The 27,463-nt window shown below is 45.0% G+C and overlaps 1 protein-coding gene across 7 annotated transcripts in view; it reads left to right on the forward strand.

The window, feature by feature from the left end:
* Runx2 (RUNX family transcription factor 2) overlaps window positions 1-27,463 on the forward strand; it is a 312,262-nt gene that overhangs the window by 132,299 nt on the left and 152,500 nt on the right. For 4 of the 7 annotated variants that reach the window (XM_048445223.3, XM_087897971.1, XM_048445224.3 and 1 more), the window contains one exon: window positions 13,797-13,970. The exons of the other annotated variants lie outside the window; for them this stretch is intronic. In XM_048445223.3, coding sequence (XP_048301180.3) covers window positions 13,797-13,970 — 174 coding nt within the window. The remainder of the gene's footprint in view (window positions 1-13,796; window positions 13,971-27,463) is intronic. 7 annotated transcript variants of the gene reach the window in all.

The raw sequence follows: 27,463 nt of genomic DNA on the forward strand, positions 1-27,463 counted from the left end.
TCTTCTGATTATTTCAGTGTGCTTGCGGCTGTATTCCCGTCTCACGGGCACTCCCTTGTCTCAGCAAACACAGCATTGCCCTCGTGGCCTGTAGCAGAAAAAGTGATTTCCCAGCTGGTTTCATGCCTCCCTGTTTATCCCTCTTCTGTGAACATCATGGTCTCCCTGCGCTCTAAGCAGCATGTGGTACGCCCTTGCCTTAAATACTTCAGTGGCTCTTGTTGTTTGTGGGATGAAGTTCAGACACCGTGGCATGATGACAGGGCCCTTCAGCATCCGATCTGCCCAACTGCCTTCCACCCACAGCGCTGTGGCCCAGTGCCAGCCGTGCCTAATTGCTTCACTCTGTACCTTCCTTATCGCCGAGCATTTGCACCTGCCGTTCCTTCTGGTTGCCATGCCTTCCGCGTTGTTTCCCCCCAGACAGGTGTCTTCTGCATTTGCTTGACGGAATTCTACTTATGCTTTAAGTCCCCACCGAGGGTGTCTCCTCTGGGAAGGCTTCTCCATCACTCTTGGAAATTAAGCCCTTGTTTTTCTGGTCCTCTATGGCTTGTTTATTCGTCTTCTCTACCGTCTGATCACACTGGTCCACTCATTCTGGTATATTCCTCGCTATGTTGTAGTCAGGGTACATTATCTGGAAATGGTCATTGATGAGTCGTGTTAAACTTGCCTGGTGGTTTTGTCGGCATGGTTCATCTCCTCCCATGCATTTCATCCTGGTGGCATCTCATGGTACAAATTCCAAGATCCTCACTTGACACAGTAGCGGGTAGAGTCGTGGAGATGAGAGGGTACCTGTCTGCCGCCTGACACCAAAGTCAATGGGAACAGAGCCCCGGGCTTTCAGGCCCAGCGTTGGGAGCAGGACTTCTCTTTCTGTCCCACATCTCCTCACTGTTTAGGTGACACTGTCATGGTCAGTGTGTGTATACCCATACTATCAGGAAATTAGCCCCCAGCCTCACCGATTCTTCAGGCTGGAAGTCAGTTTGTTACTTTGATAGAAGTTCTGGGCTTGAGAAGCTCTTATCTGCCCATTAGGGAATGCTACCCACCCCCTTTAGTCACTTTTTCTCTTCCCATATTCTGAGCAGTTGTCCGTTCTGAGGTACAGTTCCACACCAGGAACTATCTGAAAATATGTGTGTGTGTGTGTGTGTGTGTGTGTGTGTGTGTGAGAGAGAGAGAGAGAGAGACAGACAGACAGACAGACAGACAGAGAGATCTTAAGGATGGTTAGTGAGATCTGTTAAGCTGCTAGACCAGTTAATACATCAAGAGGAGGAATATTAATTCTGAGAGCATTGTTGGTGTGAGGTGCATGAAACAAACAGGACCCAGGAAAGGAATAGTCAAACCACGAGAAGTTCTTCAGTTGACCAGCCCACTTTTGCTTTTCCAGTGAGCATGTACCATTTTTGAAATAAACGAAAGCCATCTAGTCAGACTAAAGGCTGGGAACGTCATATAGAAGGAAGGATATGTTTGGGGGCAGAGGTTTCTTGGTACGTGTTCAGGGAATACTGTAAAGCATGTTGAGCCTTGAGAGGTTGGTACCTCTGTCTGCAGTGATGTCTAGATGACGTAGAACTTGGATGGTAGCATTTCTGTCCCTTTGACTGGACTCTCCCCCTCCATCCATCCATATACATGCATAGGTATGGTAGAGTAATAGGAATTTTTACTCACACATGTGTATATCTGGAAAATGCATATATTCTGTTTCCTATGGACAAACTGTCACAAATGATGATTCAACATGAAACCTGCAGACAGGAATCCACAGCACTAGCTTGCCTTTGAAATGAAAGAGGTCTGGTAGTTTTAAACAAATATTAACCGATTTTCAGGCCACTTTTGCTTTCGCCTGCAAATAACATGCTTTTCTGATAGTCTGTGTCTTGAAAGGCGGCAAAGCTCGCTGCCATCTAACACCCTGGAAGACTGTGCTAAAGTCCCTTTTATAAAACTCTGACTTGATCCTACTCAAAACACTTGGCACCTCTCATGACAGAGTGGAATGTAAGAACACTTTAGCAGATCCGAGCAGGAGCAGAAAACTCCAGTAGTTTAGGGATGGAGGAGTAGACTTTTGAGTTCCTTAATCAGGGTTCACAGAAGATAAGAATGTCGGGATTAGCGCAGCAGACTCCCTTCATTACACACGGCTGACAAGAGCAATTATCTGTCTATCACGGATAGTAAAGTGTGCAGTAGCATTAAGAGGAGCGGATGGATAGGTGGATAAATGCTATTCCGTTGCAAGAAGGTGTTGATATATGCAGTAATCCTTCAACTTTCACTTATAAAACATCTTTTATTTGGGAGTTTATAGCGTATTACCCTTGCAGCTTCGCGAGAAATAATTTCTGTGTTATATTGTTGTCTGTTGTTCAGCTTCTTAGCCATCTGAGTTTTGTTAGGGGTTTGTTGCAAAGACAGCTCTTGTTTAATCATGTTTAAACAGTCTGTTTAAGACCCGTTGCATAGATATAAACACCATGGGCCCTTGATGAAGTAAAATAGGATCTGTCGGGTGTCACACGTGCTTCTGATAGACACATCTATCATTGTTCAAGGGGCTCTCTCGTCCACATCTGACCTGACCGGGTAGCAGCAGAGCTCGGCCAACCTAATTGGCCAGTCAGAGGACACTGACATGGACCCCGTGTGTCAAATTGATGTCTCACAAGCGGAGGAGCGCAGAGCAGTGTACAATTGGGGGAGCCTTAGACTAGCTTAGAACTAAGTCCTTCAAATCTGCCTTAATGGCTGTGTTTACATCTCCCTCTTCTTCATTCCTTTAAAAAAAAGTAATCAGGTTTTGCAAGCGTTAAGAAAATCACCTCATCTTGCCAGCTGGAACAGGTCCAGCTTAAGTAAGAAATCCACCCCCTCCCAGTCTTTTCCTTTTCCTTCTGGGATCTCTCCTGGCATTCGGCTGTGGGCACTGGCTAACTTTTTCCTTGGTTATTGCTTTTTAATACTCTCGTCCCCTCGCAGAAATGGGAAAATTGAGGATGGTGGTCTCTACTCTGGGTGTCAATTCTGAGAGGAGTGCTTCACACTTCCTAATCTTTCCTGCTCATCCCCCCAACACTTCCCAAAACTTACATACCCAAACCGTAACCCCGAAAGAGAAACAGAGTATGCATGCAAAGGAAAGCAAGCCTAGGATCCAGGGGTTGTGTGACAACAGCCTGTGGGCTGGTGGTCACCAGACACGTTGAAGGATAATGCCATCCGTGACCGGCTGAGTCACCGGCAAACAAACAGCAATGCTTTTTGTTCGACCCTGGGAACCACCTTACCATGGAGGGTAACTTTCCGATTCTCACTGGGGCTTCTGTGAGTGTCGGTAACACAAAGAACCACGGTGCATGTGACTATACTGTACTAAAGCACTCAGGGGGCCTGCCTCCAGCATCACACCACATGATGGAGCTAACTGTAGACAGGGAGAAGAAGGGGACCTTTTGTTCGTTCCCCAGAAAGTTAAAGTCAGCTGGCCAGGGATGATGATGGATGCTGAGGTGTCAGTAGTGGGATGAGATGTGTCATGGTCCACAGAATCAGTAGGGCGGAGTGTGATATCAGCAAGTTCTCGTTCTTTCAGCCCCTGCTTCCTCTCTCTTTTGGTCTTTCCTTTTGTGGCATTTGGCCTATAAAAAAAAAATGGCCATTGTATCAGGGCAGAGGAGTGAAAAATAAGTCAACAGTGTCTCTTTTTTTTTCTTCTGGGAATCGATTAATTGTGTAAAGAAAAGTGAAAGGTCAAGAGTTTGTTACTGGACCAGCGAGATGGCTCAGCGGGGAAAGGGGCTTGCTGCCAAGCCTGTGGCCCTGAGTTCAATCCCCAGGACCCACGGGATAGAAGTGAGAAAATGGACTTCTGCAAGTTGTCCTTTGACCCCCGTGTGTGCCCTGTGAGCTGTGGTAATGACTGCCTGCTCTTTCTAGCTCCTTATAATCCCTCTCAGATCTAGGGATATGGCTTAGTGGTCCAGTGCTTGCTTAGTGCCAGCAAGGGTCTGGGCTTGATCACCAGAGAGAGAGACTGGGGCAGGGAGGGAGGAATGAGGGATGGGTGGAGGGAGGGAAAGCAGAGAGAGAGAGAGAGAGAGAGAGAGAGAGAGAGAGAGAGAGGGAGGAGACAGAAGTTAAATAAAACCCTGTTCTCTGTTTAACCTCTCAGGAGGTTCTTTCTACATAAATATATGAAATTCTTTGAGTTCATTATCCCAAGACAAGAGAGCATGTTTTAAGCTCCCCCAGTGGGCTTTATTCCTGAGCTGGGACTGGTAGGGAACTAGCTCCATGGCTCTACCCTGTCTCTTCTTTCCTCCCTGATATTTATGCCTTGGTCTCTGTGTTTGTCACATCCCCAGAAGGTAAAAGTTATAAAAGAACTCGAATCTATGTTCATGCAAATTTTGCCCCAGCTCTTTGATTTGCATATTTCTCGAAAGATCTTGAACTCCTCAACTTTCAGAAGCCTAGCTTTGGAAACAGGCAGCTAACCTGGCCGGCCCTCAGTTACTTCTCACTTTAACTAGCTGTATTTTTAAAAAATGCTTGCATATGTAATAAAGAGATGAAACTTTCTGCTGCTGATCTAGCCTGGTGCCTCTCAGTAAAAGGCAGCTAATTCAAACGTTAACATTTTTTAAAAATGAACTGAAGTTCCTAGAATATTTCTATGGAGTCTATGGCTTAGCTCTATAATTATGTCTCTAGAGTAGATTATATTTTTCTTTTCCATAATTATATTTTACCCAAGAGCCTGGAAGAGCTTCAGTCCTTTCTTGGGTGAAGCGATTCTTCCTGTCTTTTCTCTGGAGAAACTCTGACTCCCTGCACCTGACTCGGTGTGGGGGCGAGGGAGTGTTCAGAGATACGCGGTAGAGACTGTGATCGCTTTTCCTTAAGAAATTGGTTTATATGTTAAGAGGGTCCCTGAGAGAGAAGCTCACTTTTGAGATGCCATGAGAGTTGAATCTCCTGGTTTGTTTCCGATCTGTGGTCCTCTGTCTCCTGCTGCTCACTAACAGGGCTCTAGGGCTGCCTCCGCTCCTCAGCACTCCTGCATAGCTGTTCTTATCAGCGGTTCAGTGTGGCTAGAGGCCTTAAATGTGAAAATGATGGCTAAGTTCCTTTCCTTATTCTAGTCTCGCAATAGTGTTGGCCTACACTAGTCGGTGTACGGTTAGGATGACTCAGCAGCCTTTTCCAACAGAGGTGATCGAATCATCAGTTTTACCGTGGGAAATGCCTCCCAGCTTTCCTCCCCCTCCTCCGTCTTCCACTGGACAAAAGGAGAGATAATTTCGAATTTATCTCGGTTCTTTGTTAAGTCAATTGGTGCTTGTATGCATTAAGATTGTTGTAGATATAACACATGACAACCATCTCTAAGGGGTGACTAATCAAGTAGAAGAACGTTGAGAATAATAGGGTTTGAAATTCTGAATAAATATTTTATGTCAATTTGCAGAAGGCTAATGCTCACTGAATGCCTCTAGGACCTAAGTGTAACTATGTGCCCTGGACATAACAATCAATTGGGGATATGTTCAGCTACCAAAATAGAAACCAGAGGGAGTCACGTATACAGAAGACATTAGGCTGTGATGACCGAGTCCAGCCAGGGAGGAGATTTTCCCCTGTGCAGCTGATGAGACAATGTGTGTTAAGTTGAGGGGACAGCTTGGACAAAGACACCGGATTAACCTGAAGAGTGGAGGGTAGATCAGTGTGAGCCACTGCAAACAGGAATAACAGCACACACTAGAACTGTATTTCCAGGTTCTTCTCTGTTGGGTTTGAGGGGGTAAGGTGGAGCCGTGTCTCTTTGGATAGTTGGACGGATCTTAGCAGGTGAGTAACTTGAGATTTGGGGTTGGGGAGCAGAAATTGTATTAAGGGTTAGGGAAACTCATACTTTCGTTTGTGGTAGGTGAAGAAACTTCAGTCCCAAAGTTCCTCCGTGGGGGCCATGAGCAGATAGTGTCCTCTTGAATGTCCTAGGCTGCTACTGATGCCCTGAGGTCTGAGCCTCAGGCCACAAGTTTTAGGGAGTGGCTCTGGTGGGGATGGCAAAGGGATGCCTTCCCTTTGGATGTTGTAGGAATGGCCGTGACTGGACAACGTGGGCTCTAGGGAAGGAAGTATAGAAGGGGATGGAGGCTGGGTTTGGGGATGTGGAAGACTGGAAGACAGTGATGTCTCAGAAATAGAGATCAGAGACGAAGCCGATTTGGATGGTTTGGGATGAGAGAAAGAAAAGGAGGCTAACTCGGTAGTGCAAGGACCCGAGTCTCCGATGTCTACCCTCACTGCGCGGGTGGATGGAGACTTCTGAATGCAGGCAGAGGATGGCTTCACTTTTCTCAAGGGCTTTTCCGTTTTCACACCCGTGTAGGAGTGCCGAAGGTCAAAGTTCTTAACTTCAGGGGCCATAACCTGTGAAACCCTCCCTGTTTTTGCTGGAAACAATTGGCCAAAATGCTAAGAGACACAGAGCCAAGCTCTTTTCTTTTTTCTTCTTTTTTAAAAAAATTTATTTATTTAAAATTTCCACCTCCTCCCATCCTCCCATTTCCCTTCCCCCCTCCCCCTTGCTCTCCAGTCCTAAGAGAAGTCAGGGTGCCCTGCCTTGTGGGAAATCCAAGCCCCCACCCTCCATCCTAGGAAGGTGTGCATTCAAACAGACTAGGCTCCCAAAAAGCCAGTCCATGCAGTAGAATCAAAATCCAGTGTCATTATCATTGGCTTACGAGCTCTTTTCTCAGTAACAGATTTCCCGATAAGTTGTGTGGAGTCGGAGCTCTCTGTAAGGTGAACAGCCAAAAGGTGATAATAACTACACCAGCGACAAGATGACACTAAGTATATGAAGCTCTAAAAGGCACCCCCTGCAGGCACACACCTGTTGGGCCACTGTCGGGATAGGGGGACTACAATCAAAGGGCCTCTTAATTTGCCTCAGAACTGCTGTGGTAGCAAATTTACTCTGGAAGAAAGATGCAAGCCTTCCCTTTTCACTTAGAGGATCTTCGTCCCAATACCCTGCATCTGTCGTGTCCTGTGGCCTCAGGCCTCTTAGCATCAGAGCAGAACTCATTCTGTAACATACTTGGTGACAGCATAATTAGTTGACATCTCCCCAGCCGCTTCTCTGCTCCAGGGAAGCCCACAGGCATGGCAGAGGAGGTTTGTGGGCTGCCAAAAATCATTTTGTAGGTCAGGGGACCTGCCTTTAAAGAGCAGCTCTCTACCCTGTTGTGTGCAGCTTATGAGCCAACGCCCAGCCCACTTATTAAGCGACATGAAGGAGGGTGTGCCTGGGATTAGATTAGCATTGCATAAATGTTTAACATCGTCTGTTCTCGCGAGATATTTGTTATCATGTTTCTGTCCTATGCCTTCCAGCTAGCTCTTCCCTTCCTTCTTCTTGTGACCGTGTTTCTGTCACGCACCTTCCTAACCGTCCCCTTCTTCTTGTGACCGTGTTTCTTTCCCAGCTAGCTGTCCTCTGCCTCTGTGCTTCTCAGCATCTTTCTTGGCCTTAGAACAGGCATGAGTCTCTTCAGTGCGTGCTTCCTTTTAGTCAAAACCAATGACTCCCGTGTGAGTTCCACACTGACCTCTATTGTCTTTTTTCTTTCATAATGAAAGAGCGTACAAACATGCATGGAAATATCATATCTAATATATCCAAATCTGCTTAGCATCTCTTATGTTTATTTTGCCATTCTTGCTTCATCTATTATTTAGCTGAAATGTTTCAATGTGAGTACTAGATACCATGGCATTTGACCCTTAAGTATATGCCAGTTGCTAATGCTCTCAGTTGACCTCCACGCTAGACACCCACGCTTACCCTCACCTCAGATGTTCTCCTGTCGCACTGAATGGCTTGCCTTTCTCACTATTCTGTGAGCCCCTCGAAGGCAAAGATGCTATCTCATGTTCTTTCCTATCTCCTCCTTCTTACGATGCCGGGAGTGAATCACACAGGCTAGAGATGTACTGCACACTGACTAGACTAGATAAACCCATCATGGACACAGCAGTTAGTCATGTGGCGGCTTCTGGTCCATGATAGGGTAGACCAGACACTGTTCAGCACGCTCTTCATGAAGAATATCCTGGGCAGTGGTGGCACATACCTGTAATCCCAGTGCTTGGGAGGCAGAGGCAGGCAGATCTCTGAGTTCGAGGCCAGCCTGGTCTGCAGAGGGAATTCCAGACCAGCCAAGGAAAAGCCTGACTCAAAATAAATAGATAAACAAATAAAATAAAAATGAAAAGAGAGCAAATGTTTAAAAAATATAGAAAAATATCCTGTCTCGTCTTTTCCTAGTGTATTTGGCTTCCTGGAGGAGGAGCTGTCTCCCTGGCCAGTGCGACTCATGTGGCCAGAAAGTTGCATACAGGGGGAGGGCCTGGCTGGGGGAACGTCCTGGCTGGGGGAACGCTGTTCTCGGAAGCTGTGAGGCATTGCTCAGTGTCTTATACAAATGAGCAAAGGAGGTCATTTTCACTGTCCAAACACCACACATACTAGTCTTTCTATGCCCAAGTTCTGATGCCTGGCGTTTGAAGGCAGAGGTGGCTGTGGCCGATTGCGAGTCTCATGTGTGTAGGGATCAGTGGGGCTATCGGCTGCACTGTGGCCCAGGGGCTGAGCCGTTCCTCATGTGCCTTTGCTGTAAGCATGTGTGAATGCCGTGACCTTTTACTCATGATTTCTTCTTGTGCCCCTGAATTGATTGCAACAAAAGTCATATTCACCCACGCACACTGGGACTTTTTGAAAGAGATCTTTTCTGAAAAACTACTCCTTTTTTTGTTTCCATTTAAAACTCATTTTTTTTGGGGGGGGGGTCACAATTTCCCCTGAACGAGTTCTGCCTTACTGTTATGTCCTAAAATAAGCTGGCCAGCAATGGGAGAGGAGAGAACATTGGACCAGTGACCAGGAAATCCAAGCGTTAGTCCCACCACTAACCATGTGACTTTGAGGAAGCATGTTCCCTCTTGGGGACTCAGGGTCCTCCCCCATCAAAGAAGTGCACTGCTTCAAAATGTGGAGGCCAGGTTACCTCTGCTACTCTTTGATCTCCTTAATTTTAAATGTTTTTAACAAAACTTAAATACTACAGTGAGAAAAATGGGAATTTTTCAAAGAACGAATGAGCTTTAGCCTAAATTTATGCCCATTAGTCCAGCTTTCCAGGAAGCACCAAACAGGACTGTTTCTAAATAAAGCCTTTACCTACTGGCTTCATTACGCTGCAGAAAACTACGATGCATTTTTTTAGGGATGGTGTTGTAATATGATGCCCTGTACCAGTAAATTTTCTTCCAATCAAGGCACTTCTCATATTCATATTTTCTTTGCTTTCATAACTATTCATTGAGTACCTACTGTAAGGCAGGCACTGAGTAGATTGTGAGAATCCAACTGTACCCAAGAGACAGGGCACTCCTTCTCATGAGATTTGGAATCTCTGCGGAGGGACAAATAAATACACAAGATAATTACAGATTGTGACAACTGCCACAAAGGAAATAAAGAAAGGCTGTGCTCAAGAGGGTGGGAACATATTTTGGTTATTGGAAGCAGGCCAGGCCTCTCAAAGGAGGTGGTATTCATGCTAGATCTAAGCAATAAGGAGTGGGCCATACAGAAAAACCAAGAAGATTTTTATCTCAGGAATATGGGAAACTTCAAAGCAGACAATGCCAGACACACACACACACACACACACACACACACACACACACACACACACACACACAGAGAGAGAGAGAGAGAGAGAGAGAGAGAGAGAGAGAGAGAGAGAGAGAGAGTTTGGTAAGCTCTGAGGATAGGGTTGTGCCGGGAGAAGTCCAGGGAACTGAACAGATAGGAGATGGATTCTCAAGACAGAAAAAGGCCAGCACGTGTTGGTGGACTCAATGTGGGGAGTGAGGACTAAGGAGAATATCTCAGTTTTGACTACCAGCAACTGAGTGGCCAGTGATGGCCATTGATACTAGGCATTCCATTGAAGCAATAGGATGCTTTGGAGAGAGACCCAAGAATTCTGTTTTGAGTGTACTGCATTAAGATACCGTGATACATCCCAGGGGATCTGCCAAGGAGATATGGGAGATAGAAACCTGGAACTCAGGACTGAAGACAGGGCTCTGTCTGGAAATGGAGATCACTGGTGTGGATGGCTAGCATTCGTGCTGGATCTCGGACTATCTCGAGTAGTGGTTTTTCAGCCCTGCCTGCACAGTAGAGCACGTGAAGCTTTAACAAAAGGTAACTTTCCTCCATAACCTACCCTAGGAGTTTAATTTAACCCACTCTGGGGTCTGGATGTCCATATTTTTCAGAGCTTGATGGAGCCTTTTCCTATTCTGCCAGTCTGGAAGGGTGACTTCCATCAGGAGAAGGTTCAGCTAGATGAGAGGTTCTAGGGCTGTACTTTTATACAGTGCCCCCATATATGTGTGTAGTTTGAATGAGCTGTGCAGATCTGTTTTCATGTGTGTGTACATGTGTGTGCTCTTGTGTGTCTGTGTGTGTCCACGTGGAGGTCTGAGGTCAATGTCAAGATTCTTCTTCAGTTGCTGTCCACCTAATGCATTGAAGCAGGGTCTCCCGCTTGAACCCAGAGCTCACTGGCATAGGGTAGTCTTGCTAGCCTGCTTGCTCCAGAGATCCCTTGTCCGTGTCTTCTGAGTGCTGGAACTACGTGGGCTCTCATGCTCACCCACACTCCTAGGTTCTGGGATCTGAACTCTGGTCCTGCTGCTTGCATGGCAGGTAGATGCTTTATCTACTGAGCTAAGCCCACACTCCAGTTCCCAGTCTTTTGCCTAGACCAGCCATCTAAGAGCTGCCCACTCTTTGCATCTGCCTCCAGCTTGGAACAGCCTCTCCTTTGGGGGGATGAGTAACGCTCAGTCCTCCAGACAACACGACCAATTACTCTGTCCTTGTCTGAGTCTGTGACTCCTTTGTCCCCTGTGTTCTGAGTGTCTGAAAGGATTGCCCGGGTGCCGATGATTCCAGCACATCTTTCATCCATCATTGGAGTACACCCTGATGTGGTTTAGCGGCAGCCGCTATTTGTCATGGTTGAAAGATGAAGAACCTGTTTGGCTTTTGCTTGGCATTGTGCTGTAAGAATCTTGTTTTAGTTGTGGTGGCTGCTAGGAGAGGGTAGGGAAACACAAGGAAAATGCATTTTACATATAAATGCTTTTATATATTGGCATCTTCTGTTAGAGGCTCTATAGGTTATTCTCGGTTGTCTGTAGATTCATGGTAGCTGTCTTTGAGGGTGATTCTAAAAAGCCATTGAAACTTAAAAAGTTTTTCTTGCTCTTCCAAATTTTCACATCGAAGGGCGATTCAAGGCCCTTTCCTCTCGCCTGTGTTAGGCAAGCATTAGGCATAGCTTTAGGCTAATAGTAAATAAAAATGTGCCCACACCTGCACACACAGGACTCACATCCCAGTGTACAAGTGTCCATGGAAGATCACGCAGCCTTCTCACTAACCTTCAAGGAATTTGCCATTCCCAAAAGTGGCTCATTAAAAAATAACTTACAGGACAATGCCATAAGCATTTATTGCTGTGTCAAAAAATCATAGATAGGGGAGGAGACAGGGACAGAGAGATTATATGAATCTGACTGTGACAAGTATTTACATAATAATTCTATTGTGAAATTAGCTAGACCCAGGGAGCTGTACGGGTAGAAGTTCAGTAGGGTATGTTAAGCTACAGCCATTTATTTTTGGTAACAAATAAGTTATCTTTGTAATTGACCACTCTTGCTACTTATGTTGAAAACTAGTCTTGATACTTCATGGGCTGACTTCTTAAGTGTTTTAGGCACTTTGAGTCCCTAGAGACAACTAAGAGAGGAAGGTAGAAAAGCCAACATTGATGGTCCCTCATGATGAATAGAAAGCTTGCTTCATACAGTTAGGGCTGGAGCCTCAGCCTCACCAAGCTAGCCAATAATGGAGGGCCACAACCTTGTTACCCTGCCTGAGCTGGTCAAGGTCACTTCATCTCTGCACGATCTCTTAGCTGGGGTCTAGGGGCTATTTCAGGTCACCTCTAAAAACCCTTACGTTTCTAAAATCTATTTGCGATCTGTATAAAGTGGGGGGAAACAACAATTAACAACGGATTTCCTTTGTTTTTTTCCTGATCATGTTTTCAACTAGGTCCAGTCCTTCTGTTACAGTCAATGCCCAAAACACACACTGGCAGGAAATAGGGTGGTGGGTGCATTTCAGTTAATGGGCTCAGTTGGAACATGTTTGGCTGTGGAGACAGCTACACTCATATTACCAAGCCTTGGCTTCCTGTCTGTTTTCTTTGGGCTGGGTAGGCAATGAAAAGGGAGACAGGAAAATACATTTTGGGGCAAATAAAATAAGGAATTTGTCTTATGAAGACAGCTTATAGTTGGGGAATTCTAATGTTCAACTTAACCCTCTCCTGACACATTTATTCCCCTTGCCTTGTGGGAAGGGGAAGGTAAAATGTCCCAGCACTTAGAGTAGTGGCAGACACCCATTCCCCAGGTTATTAACAATCCACATCCAGTGGGTTTTTTTTTTGATGAGTAATAATACAAATTCCCTCAGTTTTGCTAGCGAATGCATTTTTTTCATCTAGTCATTGTTCCAATGACATTCCTCGCACCAGCTGCTTGAGCATGCGTTCCAAAGTGCTGAGCCGCAGATAGGGGCTTCCTAGCATACAAAGCTCTGCTCTCAAATTAGGTTCACAGCCCTGCTCTGTCCCTGGGTCACATCACTACTACATTCCTTCTGATGGACGAGCTGGTGATTTTTGAAGATGTTTCAGTGCATCTGTTTTAATTTGCACATTTCTTTAACATCCAGTTTTTTTTTTGTTGCCTTACAACTTAAATAAACCAAAAAGAAAAGCTCTCTCTCTCTCTCTCTCTCTCTCTCTCTCTCTCTCTCTCTCTCTTTCTCTCTAATAATGGGTTGTCACATTCACCTATTTAGCCCACCAGTATTTTCCATTTCCTCATATAAAACTACAGTAGTGTATTTAAAATGAAACATATTCTGTGTGGCTTAACAGGGTTCGCTACATGCTCTGGGGCTTCGGCTTGTCTCACAATATGCAAGTCTGCTTTGACAATTCAATTTTCTTTGCTTATGTTCCGTCTCTGCCCTTCTTCTTCCTCCCCCTCCTTCCCTGCTTTCTTCTCTTTTCTCTTCCTTTCTCTTCATTTCTTTTCTGTTTTCCCTTTTGAGTTTTATTTTTTTCTGCAAGGGTAGGTACATAGTTGTAGCATAAGAGAGAAAAAGTCACTGTAGCCACTATGGAAATTGGTCTTCAAAAAATGTGTTTGCCCAATTCTGCTCCAGTTTGGTGACAGTGTAGCAGACTCCCTGAGCTTTCAGATGGGGAACCCCCATCATGAAGTTAGAAAGGTGACCTAGAGAACACTCATTTTTCTCATCTTTTTATTGACAGGGCCGGTGGAGGGGGCACCCAGAGAGTTTCTCTTGAGCTCTTGACTCCACGTCATCCTTGGGACCCTCTTCTCACTATATCGATAGAATTAGGAAGGCTCACCTCCCTACAAAGAGCAGCTTGCATAGACACATCATAGTATTGATAATTCCTTGGCTTACCCCACCCAGTATGTATGTTCACATATCTATTTAGCATGATCAATTGTTCAGCTAATTAATATGCTTTTATTTTATGATTTGCTGTTTCCAGGGCACAGACAGAAGCTTGATGACTCTAAACCTAGTTTGTTCTCTGACCGCCTCAGTGATTTAGGGCGCATTCCTCATCCCAGTATGAGAGTAGGTGTCCCGCCTCAGAACCCACGGCCCTCCCTGAACTCTGCACCAAGTCCTTTTAATCCACAAGGACAGAGTCAGATTACAGGTAAGACAGACACATAGGTTTCACTTGGAGTCTGGCAGCCTGGGGGTGAGGGGCTAACAGATAAGATGTGTTCATTTCATGACTTCTGGAGCTGCGGATTGGCTTGTTAAAGAATTGAGACGTGAAGATATTGATTTCTTCCTTCATTAAGGCCATTTTGACATTCAGTCACTTTGGGATAAAAATTGGGAGATGGTTTCTGCTATTGCTGTTCTTTGCGGTGATGTTATGTGCACTACGGCGGGATGGGAAGAGCTGTGCTCTGGGAAAATGTGTACAGAATTCTATATTATATCCAGGTGGTGCAGGGGACACCCCGCCCTTGCTATTAGAAGGTTAGTGTCACCGACCCTGATTTGAGTTTAAATTTCTTACATGGATAACGTTTTCATTTAGTTTGATTCAAAATTGCCCAGGGCTAGCAGGAAGCCTTGATTGGTAGTTACAAGGCAGGCCAATGAGTGGCTCTTTAGGTAGACGGAAGTCACTTTGGATGCACATTTAGCTCTGGTTCTCCACACCGTGTTTCTTTCCATATGTTCCACTGAGCTGTTCACTTTAGGTTCCCTCTTAATGTTGGCATCATCTCATCTCTCATGTGTGATGCATTAAGGTCCCAGCTCTTTTGTGTTCTGCCCCATGGGTGCAAAAACAGATCTTCCTTCAGGACCAGTAATGGGACTGTTAGGCCCTAGTCAAAAGAATGTGTGGATCATGGCAGATCTTTAATTTGCATATCAAAAATATTGAGAGGTCAAAAAATATTACATCATCTACTTGCTGTCTTTGCTAGAGGTAGACTAGACTAGTGAGAAAACATGTGTAACACAATACATGTAATAAACCCTGGATTGCATATGTATTCCATGGCTGGGTTTCCTCTGTAGTGGGTAGATCTGAGTATCTACAGTGGTCTCAAAACATGCATGTCCATGGCCTACTTCTTTCTACTCTCCGGCGCATGCTCTGCAAAGGTAGTCCTGGATGTCTCCTTGGAGTAGCCTTTTCTCTCTGTGGGTGTGTTCAGTAAATGAATGCACCTGCATGAGCATGTGCTTAAAAGGAATTGTGAAAAATAACATGCACTAGTACTTTGGCGAGCCCATGATATCTGCATCAAAGGAGAATGTTAGTACTCCGTGAGGAACAGCCACAGCTGAACCTACCTGGGACTTTACTCAGTGTGCGTGAAGCAAAAGGCTGAAACGTGTGCCAGGCATATGGAAGATCAAAGGGCAAGGGGAAATGCACACTAGTGTGTAACTGTTATGTATTTAAAGAGCTGGACCTTCATTATTGATTAACATTCGAAATAGCCATCTTATAGTAATTCTATAGTAATCCTGTGTGTGTATGTATGTGTGAGAGAGAGGTATGTGTTTATATATTATTTGTAATTGTGAATAATTTTACATACATTCATACATACATTGCATAATTTAGTAACCTCTAGGCTACTTTAATTTCTTATTTCTGTGTTCTAATCTTTAACTATATTAATATATTAATGGCTAATGGTTTTAATATTTATTTTCTTTAGTTTTATGTGTGTGAGTGTTTGCCTGCATGTATGTATGTGTACCATGTGAATGTGGTACTCTCAGAGCCCAGAAGAGGTCATCAGATTCCCAGGAACTGGAGCTACAGATGGTTGGAAGCTACCATACAGGTGCTGGGAACCAAACTCGGGCCCTCTGTAGGGAGCAACAAGTGCTCTCAACTGCTGAGCCATCTCTCCAGGCTCCTACTCTTGGTCTTCACAATGGTCCTTTGAACTTGGCTAATGTTAGAGTCACTTAGCAGGTTTAAACCTAAAAGGGGCATCACATGGAGGCTCCAGAAGCCTAGAACCTGAATGGTTTAGATGCCATTAAACATCTAATTAATTGGAAAGATGGCGGAGAAGAGCTAGCGTTAGCAGCATCCCTATGCATAGATGTAAGAATGACCTCTGAGAACACAGGAGTGTATAGGGTCAGAGCATGAGAGCAGGCCAGGTGTGACTGCCCCCTCTGCAGAGCTGATTTATCCCAGTCAACAGCTTTTTTCTACCACCCCCTTGGCAGGATTGCGAAGGTTGAGCTCCCTGCTTGCAGTTGCTCAGCTCATTAGTAGCAGGGCAATGAATATCCCCTGAGTATATTTCTTAAAATAAAACTATGAAACACTTGATAGCATCATAGAAGCTCGTACTATAAAATGTTAGCTCGTCATTTAGGTGATATGGTACCCGTGGAATCAGTTACAGATCAGCTGTTGTTGCTGGTTTTCTCCTCCTCAACTGTGACCCACAACAGCTTCTCTGCAGTTTCCCAGACATTAAGGTATACACGTATGTCTACGACACACTCTGCTCTTGGTTGTGTAAACTTTACACATGTATATCCATGACACACGTATATCCATGGCGTATTCTGTTCTTGGTTGTATAATGTTTACACATGTATATTCACGACACACTCTGCTCTTGGTTGGGTAAACTTTACATTCCTTTAAATGCCCTCACATTGTTAGGGAGGTAACAAAGATACCTTCATGTCGTCAAGGATACAATGAATCTCTGAACCCAGATAAGTAGGAAATCCAGGAGCACCCAGGACAGTAGCTACGTCACAATGAATAGGCAGATTTAATCTTGGGATTCATCTTCTTGGTTACTTAATACGTGTGTCTGTGAGCACATGTAGAGCTCCCCGTCCCTGGAGGTGCTGAGGGTAGAGGAAAACATTGTCCTTCCTCTAGTCTAACCGAAGAAGCTCTCACACATCACAGTTTTCACAGTTGTCTGTCTGCTGATGAGCGTAAAGTCCTCCTTAGGTCTCTTCATTATCGCCCTGGGGAAGAACCTTGTCCAAAAGTTCTTCTCCATCATCTGAGTGTTCATAGGGATGGCCCTATTTCCTAGCTTAAGTGCGTTTGTCTTTTCTACTGGCTACTGTTAACTTCTTCTAAGTCGAGTCTCACTAACTGCTGACTTAATGAGAATCCAATTGAAAAGAAATTGGTGCAAAAAAGGGTTCGTTAGCCTGGGCTGCACTTTCTAATTTCTTATCTAGGCTGTTCTTGTTTCCTGAAGGCGAAAAAGTGGCAGAAATCACATTTCTATATTAACGCCATGTAGTTAAACCATTTGGCTTCACACCTCAAGGAGCTGCATAGCTTACATTCTTCAGACTTGCCCAGAATGGTAACATCTGTGCAGTATTTTATATCTGCATTCTAGCTCACATGATCCTCTGTTCAGAGGTGTTTGTGACAGGACCTGGCTCTCTCTCATTAACTTGGTACTCTTGAATTATCATCTCCAAACAGCACACGGTGGTCACGGGTTGTGTGGTCACTACTGTCCTTTGTCTTGCCCTACCTCAGAGGCAGATGACTTCTCTAAGTCCCAGAACAGCAAAATGAAACTCAAGGAAATTCTTAGCATTTAGTATTTCATCATTAGCTCTTTCTAACGTCTCATGCAGTTCCTAGGGCCAGAGGTTCTAGCCATGTGATGGACTGGCTTCTTTGCAGACCCGGCTGGGGGGGTCCTTCTGTTGAAGACTCTGATGGCTCATGTTCTTTCTGCCTGAGGGACCAGGGCCTCCCCACAGTTTCCTGAGGAAGTTGCTTCCTCCCCACCTCTTTTTTATCATTCTGACATCTGCTGCCTGTCTCTTGGCATCAGGAAACACCTAGTCTGTTGCAAACATCAACCCCTTTTGATTCAGTGTTTGGCAATTGGCTGTGGAGGTGAGGATGTCAGAGGTGAGGATGCCGTCCCTCAAGACGGTTGCCGCTTTAAATACTCTGTATGACACAGCTCTCCATAAAAGTAATTTCTAGTGTTTCAAGCCCTTGGGTTTGGTGGGATGGAATGTTCATCTCCTCACGGGAAGGACTGCATGTACTGCTATCCTCTTAATCATTCATGCAAGAGTTGATTGATGCTTAATGCCTGTCGGGAATTATCGGGAGGGAATCTAATAGATGCAGTTTTTATATGGATTTTATGACTTCTTTGGAGTACTTCATATCTGCATTCTAGTTCATGTAATCATCTGTACGCCAATGTTTTTTATAATGGAGCCTGCTTCTCTCTCATTAGCTTACATTTCCCTGACATTTATAGGCAATAAAGAAGCAGAAAGAGTACACAGAGATCATTTCAAATAACAAGTGCCCGAGAAAATAAAATGAGGCACCCAGTGCAGACAGCTTAGGAAGGGAAGGGCAAGGAGCCTTTGAGAAAGCAGCTTTCGAAGGCTGCTGGCCTGTGAGGAACAGCCGCGGGTCATGCGATGGGAGAGCTCATGCGAAGGGGATGGCTCAGAAATGCAGGTGGAGGTGAAGCCACAGAGAGCCTTGAAGGCCTTTGCAGGGAGATTTCGCGTGCAGTGGGGTGCTGCTGAGGGATGGAAAGCAGGGGAAGACCGTTTTCTAACCACGGACGTGTTTAAATGGCACCAGTGCAGGCGCTCTGTATGGGCTGCGTCCCATGGTCCAAAAGTAGAAAATGTGTGGTCAAGACGCCGCTCCAAGGGCTGATTGTGCCGATACCGAGGGGAACATGGAGCTCGAGGCCTTTTGACCTAGTCAGCTGGAGGATAGTGATGTCATTTTCTAACATGGGTAAGACTGAGGGAGTTGTTTGTTAAATGTTTAATGGACATTAATTTTCCACGCATGTGGATGCTAAAAGTATATAAGAGAGTGGTGGGTTTGTCTGTCTGTCTGTTTTCTCTCTGACTTCTTCCATTTTCAGTGGTCCCTCAGCCAATAATAAATTCTTGAACATCTACTAAATGGTGAGCCATCGTATTATTGGCCGTGGCGCTATCCTTGTGGAATGTGCATGCCCCTCATTTGACGTTTTACTCATGGTTTTTTTTTAGTAATACGTCATTGTTATCCTACTTTTCTTTATTTGGCACATTCTTCTGTTCATGGTTTTACCAAAGACATTATGTGTTCCAAACTTGGATCAGTTGCTGCCACCTCTGGCCTCTGCCAGGCCTCTTCTGACCCACTCTCCAAGTGAGGTCCCCGTGCCCCGTTGTGCAACACTCCATTGCATCACGTTCCCTTTACATTACATGTATACGTATTGTCTCTTGCATCAGACTTCCCACTTTTCAAAGTCTAAGGCCATGTTTTATTCATCTTTGTGTCCTCATTGTCTTCAGGAAAGCCCCTGGCTTGGTGACTTTGGTTTGGCAGTGAGTGAGTTAAACAGGTCATTAATTTCTTCAGGAAGTGGGATTCGGTATTAGCCTAGACTTAGTATTTTCGTAGTTCCTATTTGATTGGATTCCTATTACCTATCATTTATTGTTGCATATCATGAGCCAGGTATTGTTCCAAGAGGTAAAGTCACACACCCTTTACACAGTGGGTCTTTTAGGTAGGTGGTCTTATAGAAGAATAGAGGGCCAAAGAAATAAAGCAACTCACCCAGGATCCCACTCCAGTTAGTTTTAAATACAGGATTTAAGAAAGATGCACATAGTTTCAGCCTTGCGCTCTTAATTGCTGCATGCCCATGACATTCTTCAGTCTGATTGGAGATTATCTTGGGTGGCAAGAGAAGATGCATTTCTTAGAGGGATACCTCAGAAGTCTCTATCTAATTTGCCTTTAAAATGCTTGTTGATGCCTTAAGATTGTTCTGAAAAAAAAATACTTTATGGATGACTGGAGTCCAATTCCATTGCTGCATTAGTTGTTTCTGAGTTTCAGAAACCTATACCTCCATTACACTGGACATGTCATTAACCATCTAAGTGACATGTCACACGTGAACACCTCCTTTTTCTTCTTTCCACCAGGTGTTTAGGATCCTAAAAAAGACACATTAGGAATATCTGATTTGTATTTTAATATGCAGTATTATCAGTTTTAATGACTAAAGTTCAATTATATAAAGCATGTGTTCATGGTAATACTTTTTAAAAAAGAATATTTGGAAAAAAAAACCCAGTTTACCAGAAAGTTTGAGACAGTGTAACTTTCAGGATCAGTTCCCTCTATGGAGGTGAAGTCATCTCTCCCCACTCCAGTCTGATTCTGTATTCCCTTGGGCGAGCCAAGCTCTTCGAAGAGTTGACACTTTCCAGCCGACTAGACCCGTGGAATCAGCCTGTGCATGGCTGGCTGTCCTGGGCTCCATCCACTGTGCCTGTCCTGAGGCATTTCCCAGCATAATCCTCTCGGAAACAGGAAAGCCCAGCTGGGCAGTGTGTGTCTCAAGTTACCATTCTCTAAGTGCTGAGTGACCACATGGTTCTGTAACGGGAAACAAGCTTGGAGGTGACATGGGTTTGGGTGGTGGTGGCGGCTCTAAGTGTGACAGGGCAGGAACCCAAGAGAGGCTGAGTGGCTGCAGGATTCCACCAGCAGGGAAGTAAGCCGGGGGCCAGTGGCTTCAGAGCCACTGTATTCCTATCACCCACCACGGGTTATAAAGGAACCTCCACCTCAAAAAGCCTCCAACTCAAAAACACACCACTGGAAGTGTTCCTGTTTGCCATTGGTGGTACTCTGCTTGCTTCTGAAGTCACTGGCCAGCCTGCCCTGGCTTCTTCCTTTGAGAGTCTTTGGGCAGGGTGTTCAGGTGAATAGGCTGCTTCCTTGCCCGTGTGTGTAACTGGAAATCTCACTGGAGAAGTTGCTAATCACAGTCCTTGTTTTTAGAAAAAGAACACAAATCCTGTGTGTGAACACTGTCTCCCGTCTGTTAGGTTTGGGAGCAGCTTCTGAGGTAAAAAGCACCATTGTGGCTCAGGCTGTGCTCCTGTCTGTAAAGAGAAGGGCTCCGCTGAGGGGATGGTGGGTACAGGTTTGTGCTGCGGCTCAGCCTGCCGGGGGAAGTCCACACATGAACTTCTAGGAAGTGCTCTCATTGCGTGGTAGCATTCCTTAGTCTCTGAGGATGCTTCTAGAATCAGGGAGGGCTAGTTATCTGAGGGCAATCAATTTCTTGTTCCAAAGACTCTTCTTTGTATTTTCCTCTCTCTGGACCAAAAGATACATAGCTGGCATCTAGCTGTGACAAGAGGAGTCTGTTTGCTCCATCCTGGTTGAATGTCTTTTGAATCTTTCCAGAAAGCATCGACTTCATCCTTCCATTCTTTCCCAAGGCATCCTATGTTCTCTTATAGCTTCATGTTGGTTTTATGTCCGTGTATGTAGTGTAATATACAAACACATGCATGCCACCCCTCCTTATTAGTCACCAGGAACCTTGTTCATTTCCTTTTTCTTTCGGTGATGGCCGTAGACCAAAGGCTCAGGAGACGACGTTAGAAGGAGATGCACAGCTAGACAGCAGACCCAGGAGAGGGCTCGGTGTGTCTGTCCTGGCCGCTCTGGAGTTTATTTTCATCATGGTTAACTTTCTGGGCTTTTTCTCAGAGACCTACCCATGGGGGAGGAATAACAACAACAATTTATTTATATAATTTCAAATATACTCTAAGCCACTTTTAATTTACTATATTGAACACATAAAATATACAAACACACTATATATAAAACATTCGATACTAATTTGTATGTAATATGTTATCATTTAATATATGCAAGCACACTTCAGGAATAGGATCGTATGAGACCCCTCTCATTTATGAACATCTAGTTGATCTTTTTAGGGCTTTGTTCCATCAGGGTCTAGTTTTTAACAGTTTGGAAGCAATTTGCTTTAATGGTATTTAAAGCAACGACTTTGGCAGAGGTTTTCAGTATTGCCAGCCTTAGTAGCTAAAAAATTTGGGCCTGAAGAAATTTCTAAAATTCATAGAGCTGAAACCAGAAATCTATGTTTCTGGAAGAGAAAATTGGCAGGGTGGTTTTAAGTGGGAAGGGGTGGGAAGTTTTGGGAGGAGTGTTAACTTCTGTGTTCAGAGATCTCACCAGAGTGAATGGAGAGACTTTGAGGTTTTAAAGTAAGGGTTGATTTTTAATTACTGATTGTGGTGACTTTGGGGGATCACATCACTCAGCGATTTGCACTGTGTGTGAAAAGCTCTGCTGTTGGACTTTCCCCCATTCGTCCCTCGCAGCTGACCAGAGCAAGCACTGTCCTGTGTACTTATCCAGAAGGCCCCTCTCCTACCCTCATCTGTGATCGTACGATTGCTTTATGGTTCAAATTCTTCATCCAGTGGTTAGCCCTCACAGCGGTACCTCCTTGTAGAGCTCGGAAAGACTGCTTCTCACCCTTCTAGACTCTGGGCAAGTTAACAGACAGATTTAGGAGTGGAATGCTATTTTAGATGCCTTCTCCCAAGCTGGCCATGGTCTGTATTAGTGACCACTTCCTGGTAGGCCTCTTTGCTGCCTATACATCGCATTAGAGAGGAAGCATCTGTCATGCCGAGGTTTAGGTACACAAGAGGCAGGCGAACTTTCTATTAATTGGTTGCTCTAGGAGTCCTGGGGGCAAGTTAGAAGTGATCCCCTTCTGCCCACAGAGTCACACGGAGATCAAGACTGAAGTGTGCTTTGCACATTGGCTTTTGAACAGGATTAAGTGTTTGCAATGGACTGGAGCATGCTAGCACTGGCAATGGCTACCAAATATTAGTCAGATCTAAGATGCTTACTAACAGCAAAGACATTTGCAGAAGAAAGAAGATAGAATAAAGAGTTATAAATCCTACTGTACCTTGGAGTAGTAACCCCCAAGGATAAGTGAAGCTAGCCAGCGAATAGTGTCATTGGGAGAGGTAGCTGATGCATGTAAAGAGGAACTTTCTAGACGCTGCCCTGTCAAGTAGATACCCCCTGCCTATGGGTGCCATAAATTCTTGCACTATCCCAAGACATAATTTATTTTGGAGCAGAATCTTGGGTTCACCTAAAGCAGCCAGCTGCCCCTCCTTATCACACTGCCTCCCTCGGCTTTCATTTCCTCTTCAGCGTGTCTGTGCTTCTCTTTTATTTGAAAACATTCTTCTTGATAGGGAAGATTAAATCAAAAGGAGGCAATGTAATTTTCCCTTCTAACTGTCATAAGTGAAAAAAATACGCCCATTGTTCTCAACTTCGGTGCATTTTGTTTGTCAGCGGGGGAGCCGGTTAAAAGTGTTCTTCCACCTTGATCAGGTGTTCTTTCACCTTGATCAGGTGAGCTCAACAGAAATGCCCCTGGCTGAGCACCCCAGGATAACCTTGCCCATCCAGAGCCAATCCTGACCCAGCCTGCAGCATGTCGAGGAGCCCATTCCATAGTCAGATGATGTGTTAAGGCCACTTAGTGTCTTCCGCTAGCTTCTGGGTTTCCCAAATGCGGCCCCTGCACTCCACCTTGGCGTCGAATTCAGCTGCTGTTTCCCCTGCATGCCCTTCCCCCGTGCCTGCCCCTCGGCTGGATTTCTGCCCCGTTTCTGTTATGATGCTGTCAGAGGGAGATTTTGAAATGCACAACTGGCTGTGCCACCCCATTAAACAAACAAAGCAGAACAAAAACCCAACCTGGAATGACCTTCTGTTGCACTTAGTGTGAAGACCCGTGATTCCAGCACCGGCCAGCAACTTCCGCATCACCTGGCTCCTCCCTGCCGCTTCTGCATTCTCCTCCACTTTCAGGCTTTTGCCAGTCCCCATAAATGCACTGTCTGTCAAGTCCTCAAAAAGACGATACTGTCTCTTTCCCAGGAACTAGACACCGGCCATCCCTTTGCCCAACCTCCTCTTAGCCGCCACACAAACATCCTCTGGGCTTCTGCCTCCTGACTCAAGTCAGGTCTTGGCTCAGTCATCATGGCCTTAGGGAAGCTATGCCCCATGCCCAGGTTTCTCCCGCCATACATTCCCAAGTGTCATGGATATCCCCTTCTTATCACAGTTAGATGACGATGTCATTGTCAGTCTCTCCTATCCAGCTGCAAACTCTAGAAAGCTGGGCTTGGTAGTTCTGTTTTTATCCATCACACAGCACCACGGTAGAGAGTGAATAGTTTTCAATGAATGACAGATGCCTGGTGGACAAATTTTAGAATCCTGGGTAATCATCATCCAACTGATAGTAAGTGTCCCTTTGCCCCGGGGTGTGACGCTCTGGGTGCTCTGTCTGACCAGCGTAATGGACGCTAGCCCCATCTGAGTTCGTATTTACTACGACCGCATTGGTTTGAACTTAGTGTAATGCCTCTCAGCCAGCCCCACCTTTCAATTAGAAGTCAAATTCTGAGCACACTCCTTCGCGTCTTACTCCTTTCCTTTTCCTTTTACCACTGAGGTCCAGGCCTAGCTAAGGCCAGCCCCTCCTGAGTCTTGGGGGTTTTCTTTTCACACAGACAGCCCCTCCTTTCTGTAAGACAGTTGTGAGTCCCACACAGCCTGCGACAGCCCTGGCATCTTCTGCTTAGCTGCACAGCTTGATTTTGGTTCCTGTTTCTATATCATGTTGTAGGATACGATACCTTTGACTGGACCCACCATTTCTTATTCTCTTCCTTGCTATTATCTCCTGGGATTTATTAGCCCCCGCTTCTGTTGTTTCATAACCCATTGTCATGCCTACACAGCACCCAGCTTTATCCTGCCTGCTGCTCTTTTCTCAAATTTCTGTTCATGGTTCTGTGAATCAGTTGGATTGGTTTCCTACTGAGTGATTCTGTTTGCTTTGTTTGGGGACCAGATGAGAAGCCAGAATCCTATTCTTGGACTTTTCTGGCATGAGCCACAGTGTCCTGTGGTGGGAGGCACCTCTCTGTGTCGTTTCCCCTCAACTACCTTTCACAGTCATCCCAAGTCAGCTCTGCGTGGCTTCTGCCGTTTCCGCTGCAAATGCTCTCCCCAGGAAAGACTGTGTGTTAGGGGCTCACTTTCCACAGCATCTTATGGGTGTGAAAATCCTTCCCACCATGATAGAGCCATTCTTTCTTTGTGAGAAGAACAAGTCTTTGATAATGCAAGTTGCTGGTCTGACATCATGGTTAAGCAAAGGAGGCTCTTTGTGTTCTACCCATCTGTCTTGAGGGTCTGGACAGAGTGTGGAAGCTCAGGCTAGCCGGAAGGGGTTTTGAAGAACACAAAGCGTATAACCTTGAATATTCCACGCTCACTGTTTTGAATTAGGAATGTCTATGTGTTAAAGCATGGGTGGTTGTGACGATGTGTATTATGGCAGCAATGTGCTGGAAACAGGACAGACAATGATGAGCATATCCTCTTAGCTGTTAACGCAGGGCTGTATTTGACCCTGGAGTGAGTGGTCAGAGGTATGGCTCTAAAGCAGTGAGCTCTCTCTGTATTTGACCCTGGAGTGAGTGGTCGGGGGTACGGCTCTAAAGCAGTGAGCTTTCTCTGTATTTGACCCTGGAGTGAGTGGTCGGGGGTACGGCTCTAAAGCAGTGAGCTTTCTCTGTATTTGACCCTGGAGTGAGTGGTCAGAGGTATGGCTCTAAAGCAGTGAGCTTTCTCTGTATTTCACCCTGGAGTGAGTGGTCAGAGGTATGGCTCTAAAGCAGTGTGCTCTCTCTTTACACTGCGGCTTCAATTGTCCGTTTTCCCCAATGATCACCTGAGCTTTACACAGGGAAAATGGATAAAGGTAAGGGGCGGCAGCGTGGAGAAACCCTCGCTGTACTCTGCATTTGTAGCCTGCGGCCACTGCAGACAATAAAGACAGGCAAATCTCTACAGCTGTCTTGTTTTAGACAGAGTTCTGCTGGTAGTGCTTTCATGTGCTTCTCTTGTCTTTGACCATGACACCCAAGTTCCTACCATCTCTGTGAAGCCTGGCACCACATCCGTCGTATGTCCCCTTGGGAATGATTCTTAGAAAAGCGAACCCTTCCCACACTCACACATGACCCAAGTATTTGTTGGTAGAGACTTGCAACCCCTGGTTCCCTTCTTCTTCTTCTACTAGGCTTTGCCAAAGCTCTCTGCCTCTCATACCCTAACCCTAATGACATTCAGAAAGAAGTTCCATGTATTTTTCCTATAGCCAGTTCATATGGGCGCTCTATGGAATTTCTTCTTTTTTTTATTGAGCTACATATTTTTCTCTACTCCCCCTTCCTTCCTCTCCCCTCTCCCCTTCTACTTTCTCCAATGAACCCCACACTCCCAATTTACTCATGAGATCATGTCTTCTTCTACTTCCCGTGTAGATTAGATCCATGTATGTGTCTCTTAGAGTCCTTTGTTGTCTAGGTTCTCTGGGACTGTGAATTGTAGGCTGATTTTTCTTTTCTTTATGTCTAAAAGCCACTTATGAGTGAGTACATATTATATTTGTCTTTCTGGGTATGGGTTACCTCACTATGATGTTTTCTAGATCCATCCATTTGCACATAAATTTCAAGATGTTAATTTTTTTCTTCTGTGTAGTATTCCATTGTGAAAATGTACCACATTTTTCTTATCCATTCTTCGGTCAAGGGGCACTTAGGTTGTTTCCAGGTTCTGACTATGACAAATAATGCTGCTATGAACATAGTTGAGCACATGTCCTTGTGGTATGATTGAGCATCCTTTGGGTATATACCCAAAAGTGGTATTACTGGGTCTTGAGGTAGGTTGTTTCCTAATTTTCTGAGAAATCGCCACACTGACATCCAAAGGGGTTGTACCAGCTTGCATTCCCACCAACAAAGCAGAAGTGTTCCCTTTCCCCACAACCTCTCCAGCATAAGTTGTCATCAGTGTTTTTGATCTTGGCCATTCTTACAGATATAAGATGGAATCTCAGAGTTGTTTTGATTTGCATTTCTCTGATGGCTAAGGATGCTGAGCATTTCCTTAAGTGTCTTTCAGCCATTTTAGATTCCTCTGTTGAGAGTTCTCTGTTTAGGTCTGTGCTCACCCCCTTTTTGGATTATTTGTTCTTTTGATGACCAATTTCTTGAGTTCTTTGTATATTTTGGAGATCAGTCCTCTGTCCAATGTGGGATTGGTGAAGATCTTTTCCCATTCTGTAGGTTGTCATTTTGTCTTGTTGACCATGTCCTTTGCTTTACAGAAGCTTTTCAGTTTCAGGAGGTCCCATTTATTAATTGTTTCTCTCAGTGTCTGTGCTACTGGGTAGTTATATTTAGAAAGGCTTCTCCTGTGCCAATGCATTCAACTGTACTTCCCACTTTCTCTTCTACGAAATTTAGTGTGGTTGCTTTTATATTGAGGTCTTTGATCCATTTAGACTTGAGTTTTGTGCATGGTGATAGATATGCATCTATTTTCATTCTTCTATGTGTTGATATTCAGTTATGCCAGCACCATTTGTTGAATATGCTTTCTTTTCTCCATTTTATATTTTCCGTTTCTTTGTCAAAAATCAGGTGTTCATAATTGTGTGGATTCGGATTCATTGGTCCTCCTGTCTGTTCTTATGCCAACACCAGGCTGTTTTCAGTACTGTCGCTGTTATTCTTAGTGTCTGATGTTCAGTCACACAGATGTGGAATTTTTGTTTCTGTCATTTTTCTTGTTTGTGGGGATAAAGTCCGAGAGCCCTCACACCTCCCTTAGGGAGTGTGCAGCCACTTTCCTGTCTGACT

Source organism: Myodes glareolus, chromosome 18 (assembly GCF_982192425.1).
Source record: "Myodes glareolus chromosome 18, mMyoGla1.1, whole genome shotgun sequence".
Taxonomy (NCBI): domain Eukaryota; kingdom Metazoa; phylum Chordata; class Mammalia; order Rodentia; family Cricetidae; genus Myodes; species Myodes glareolus.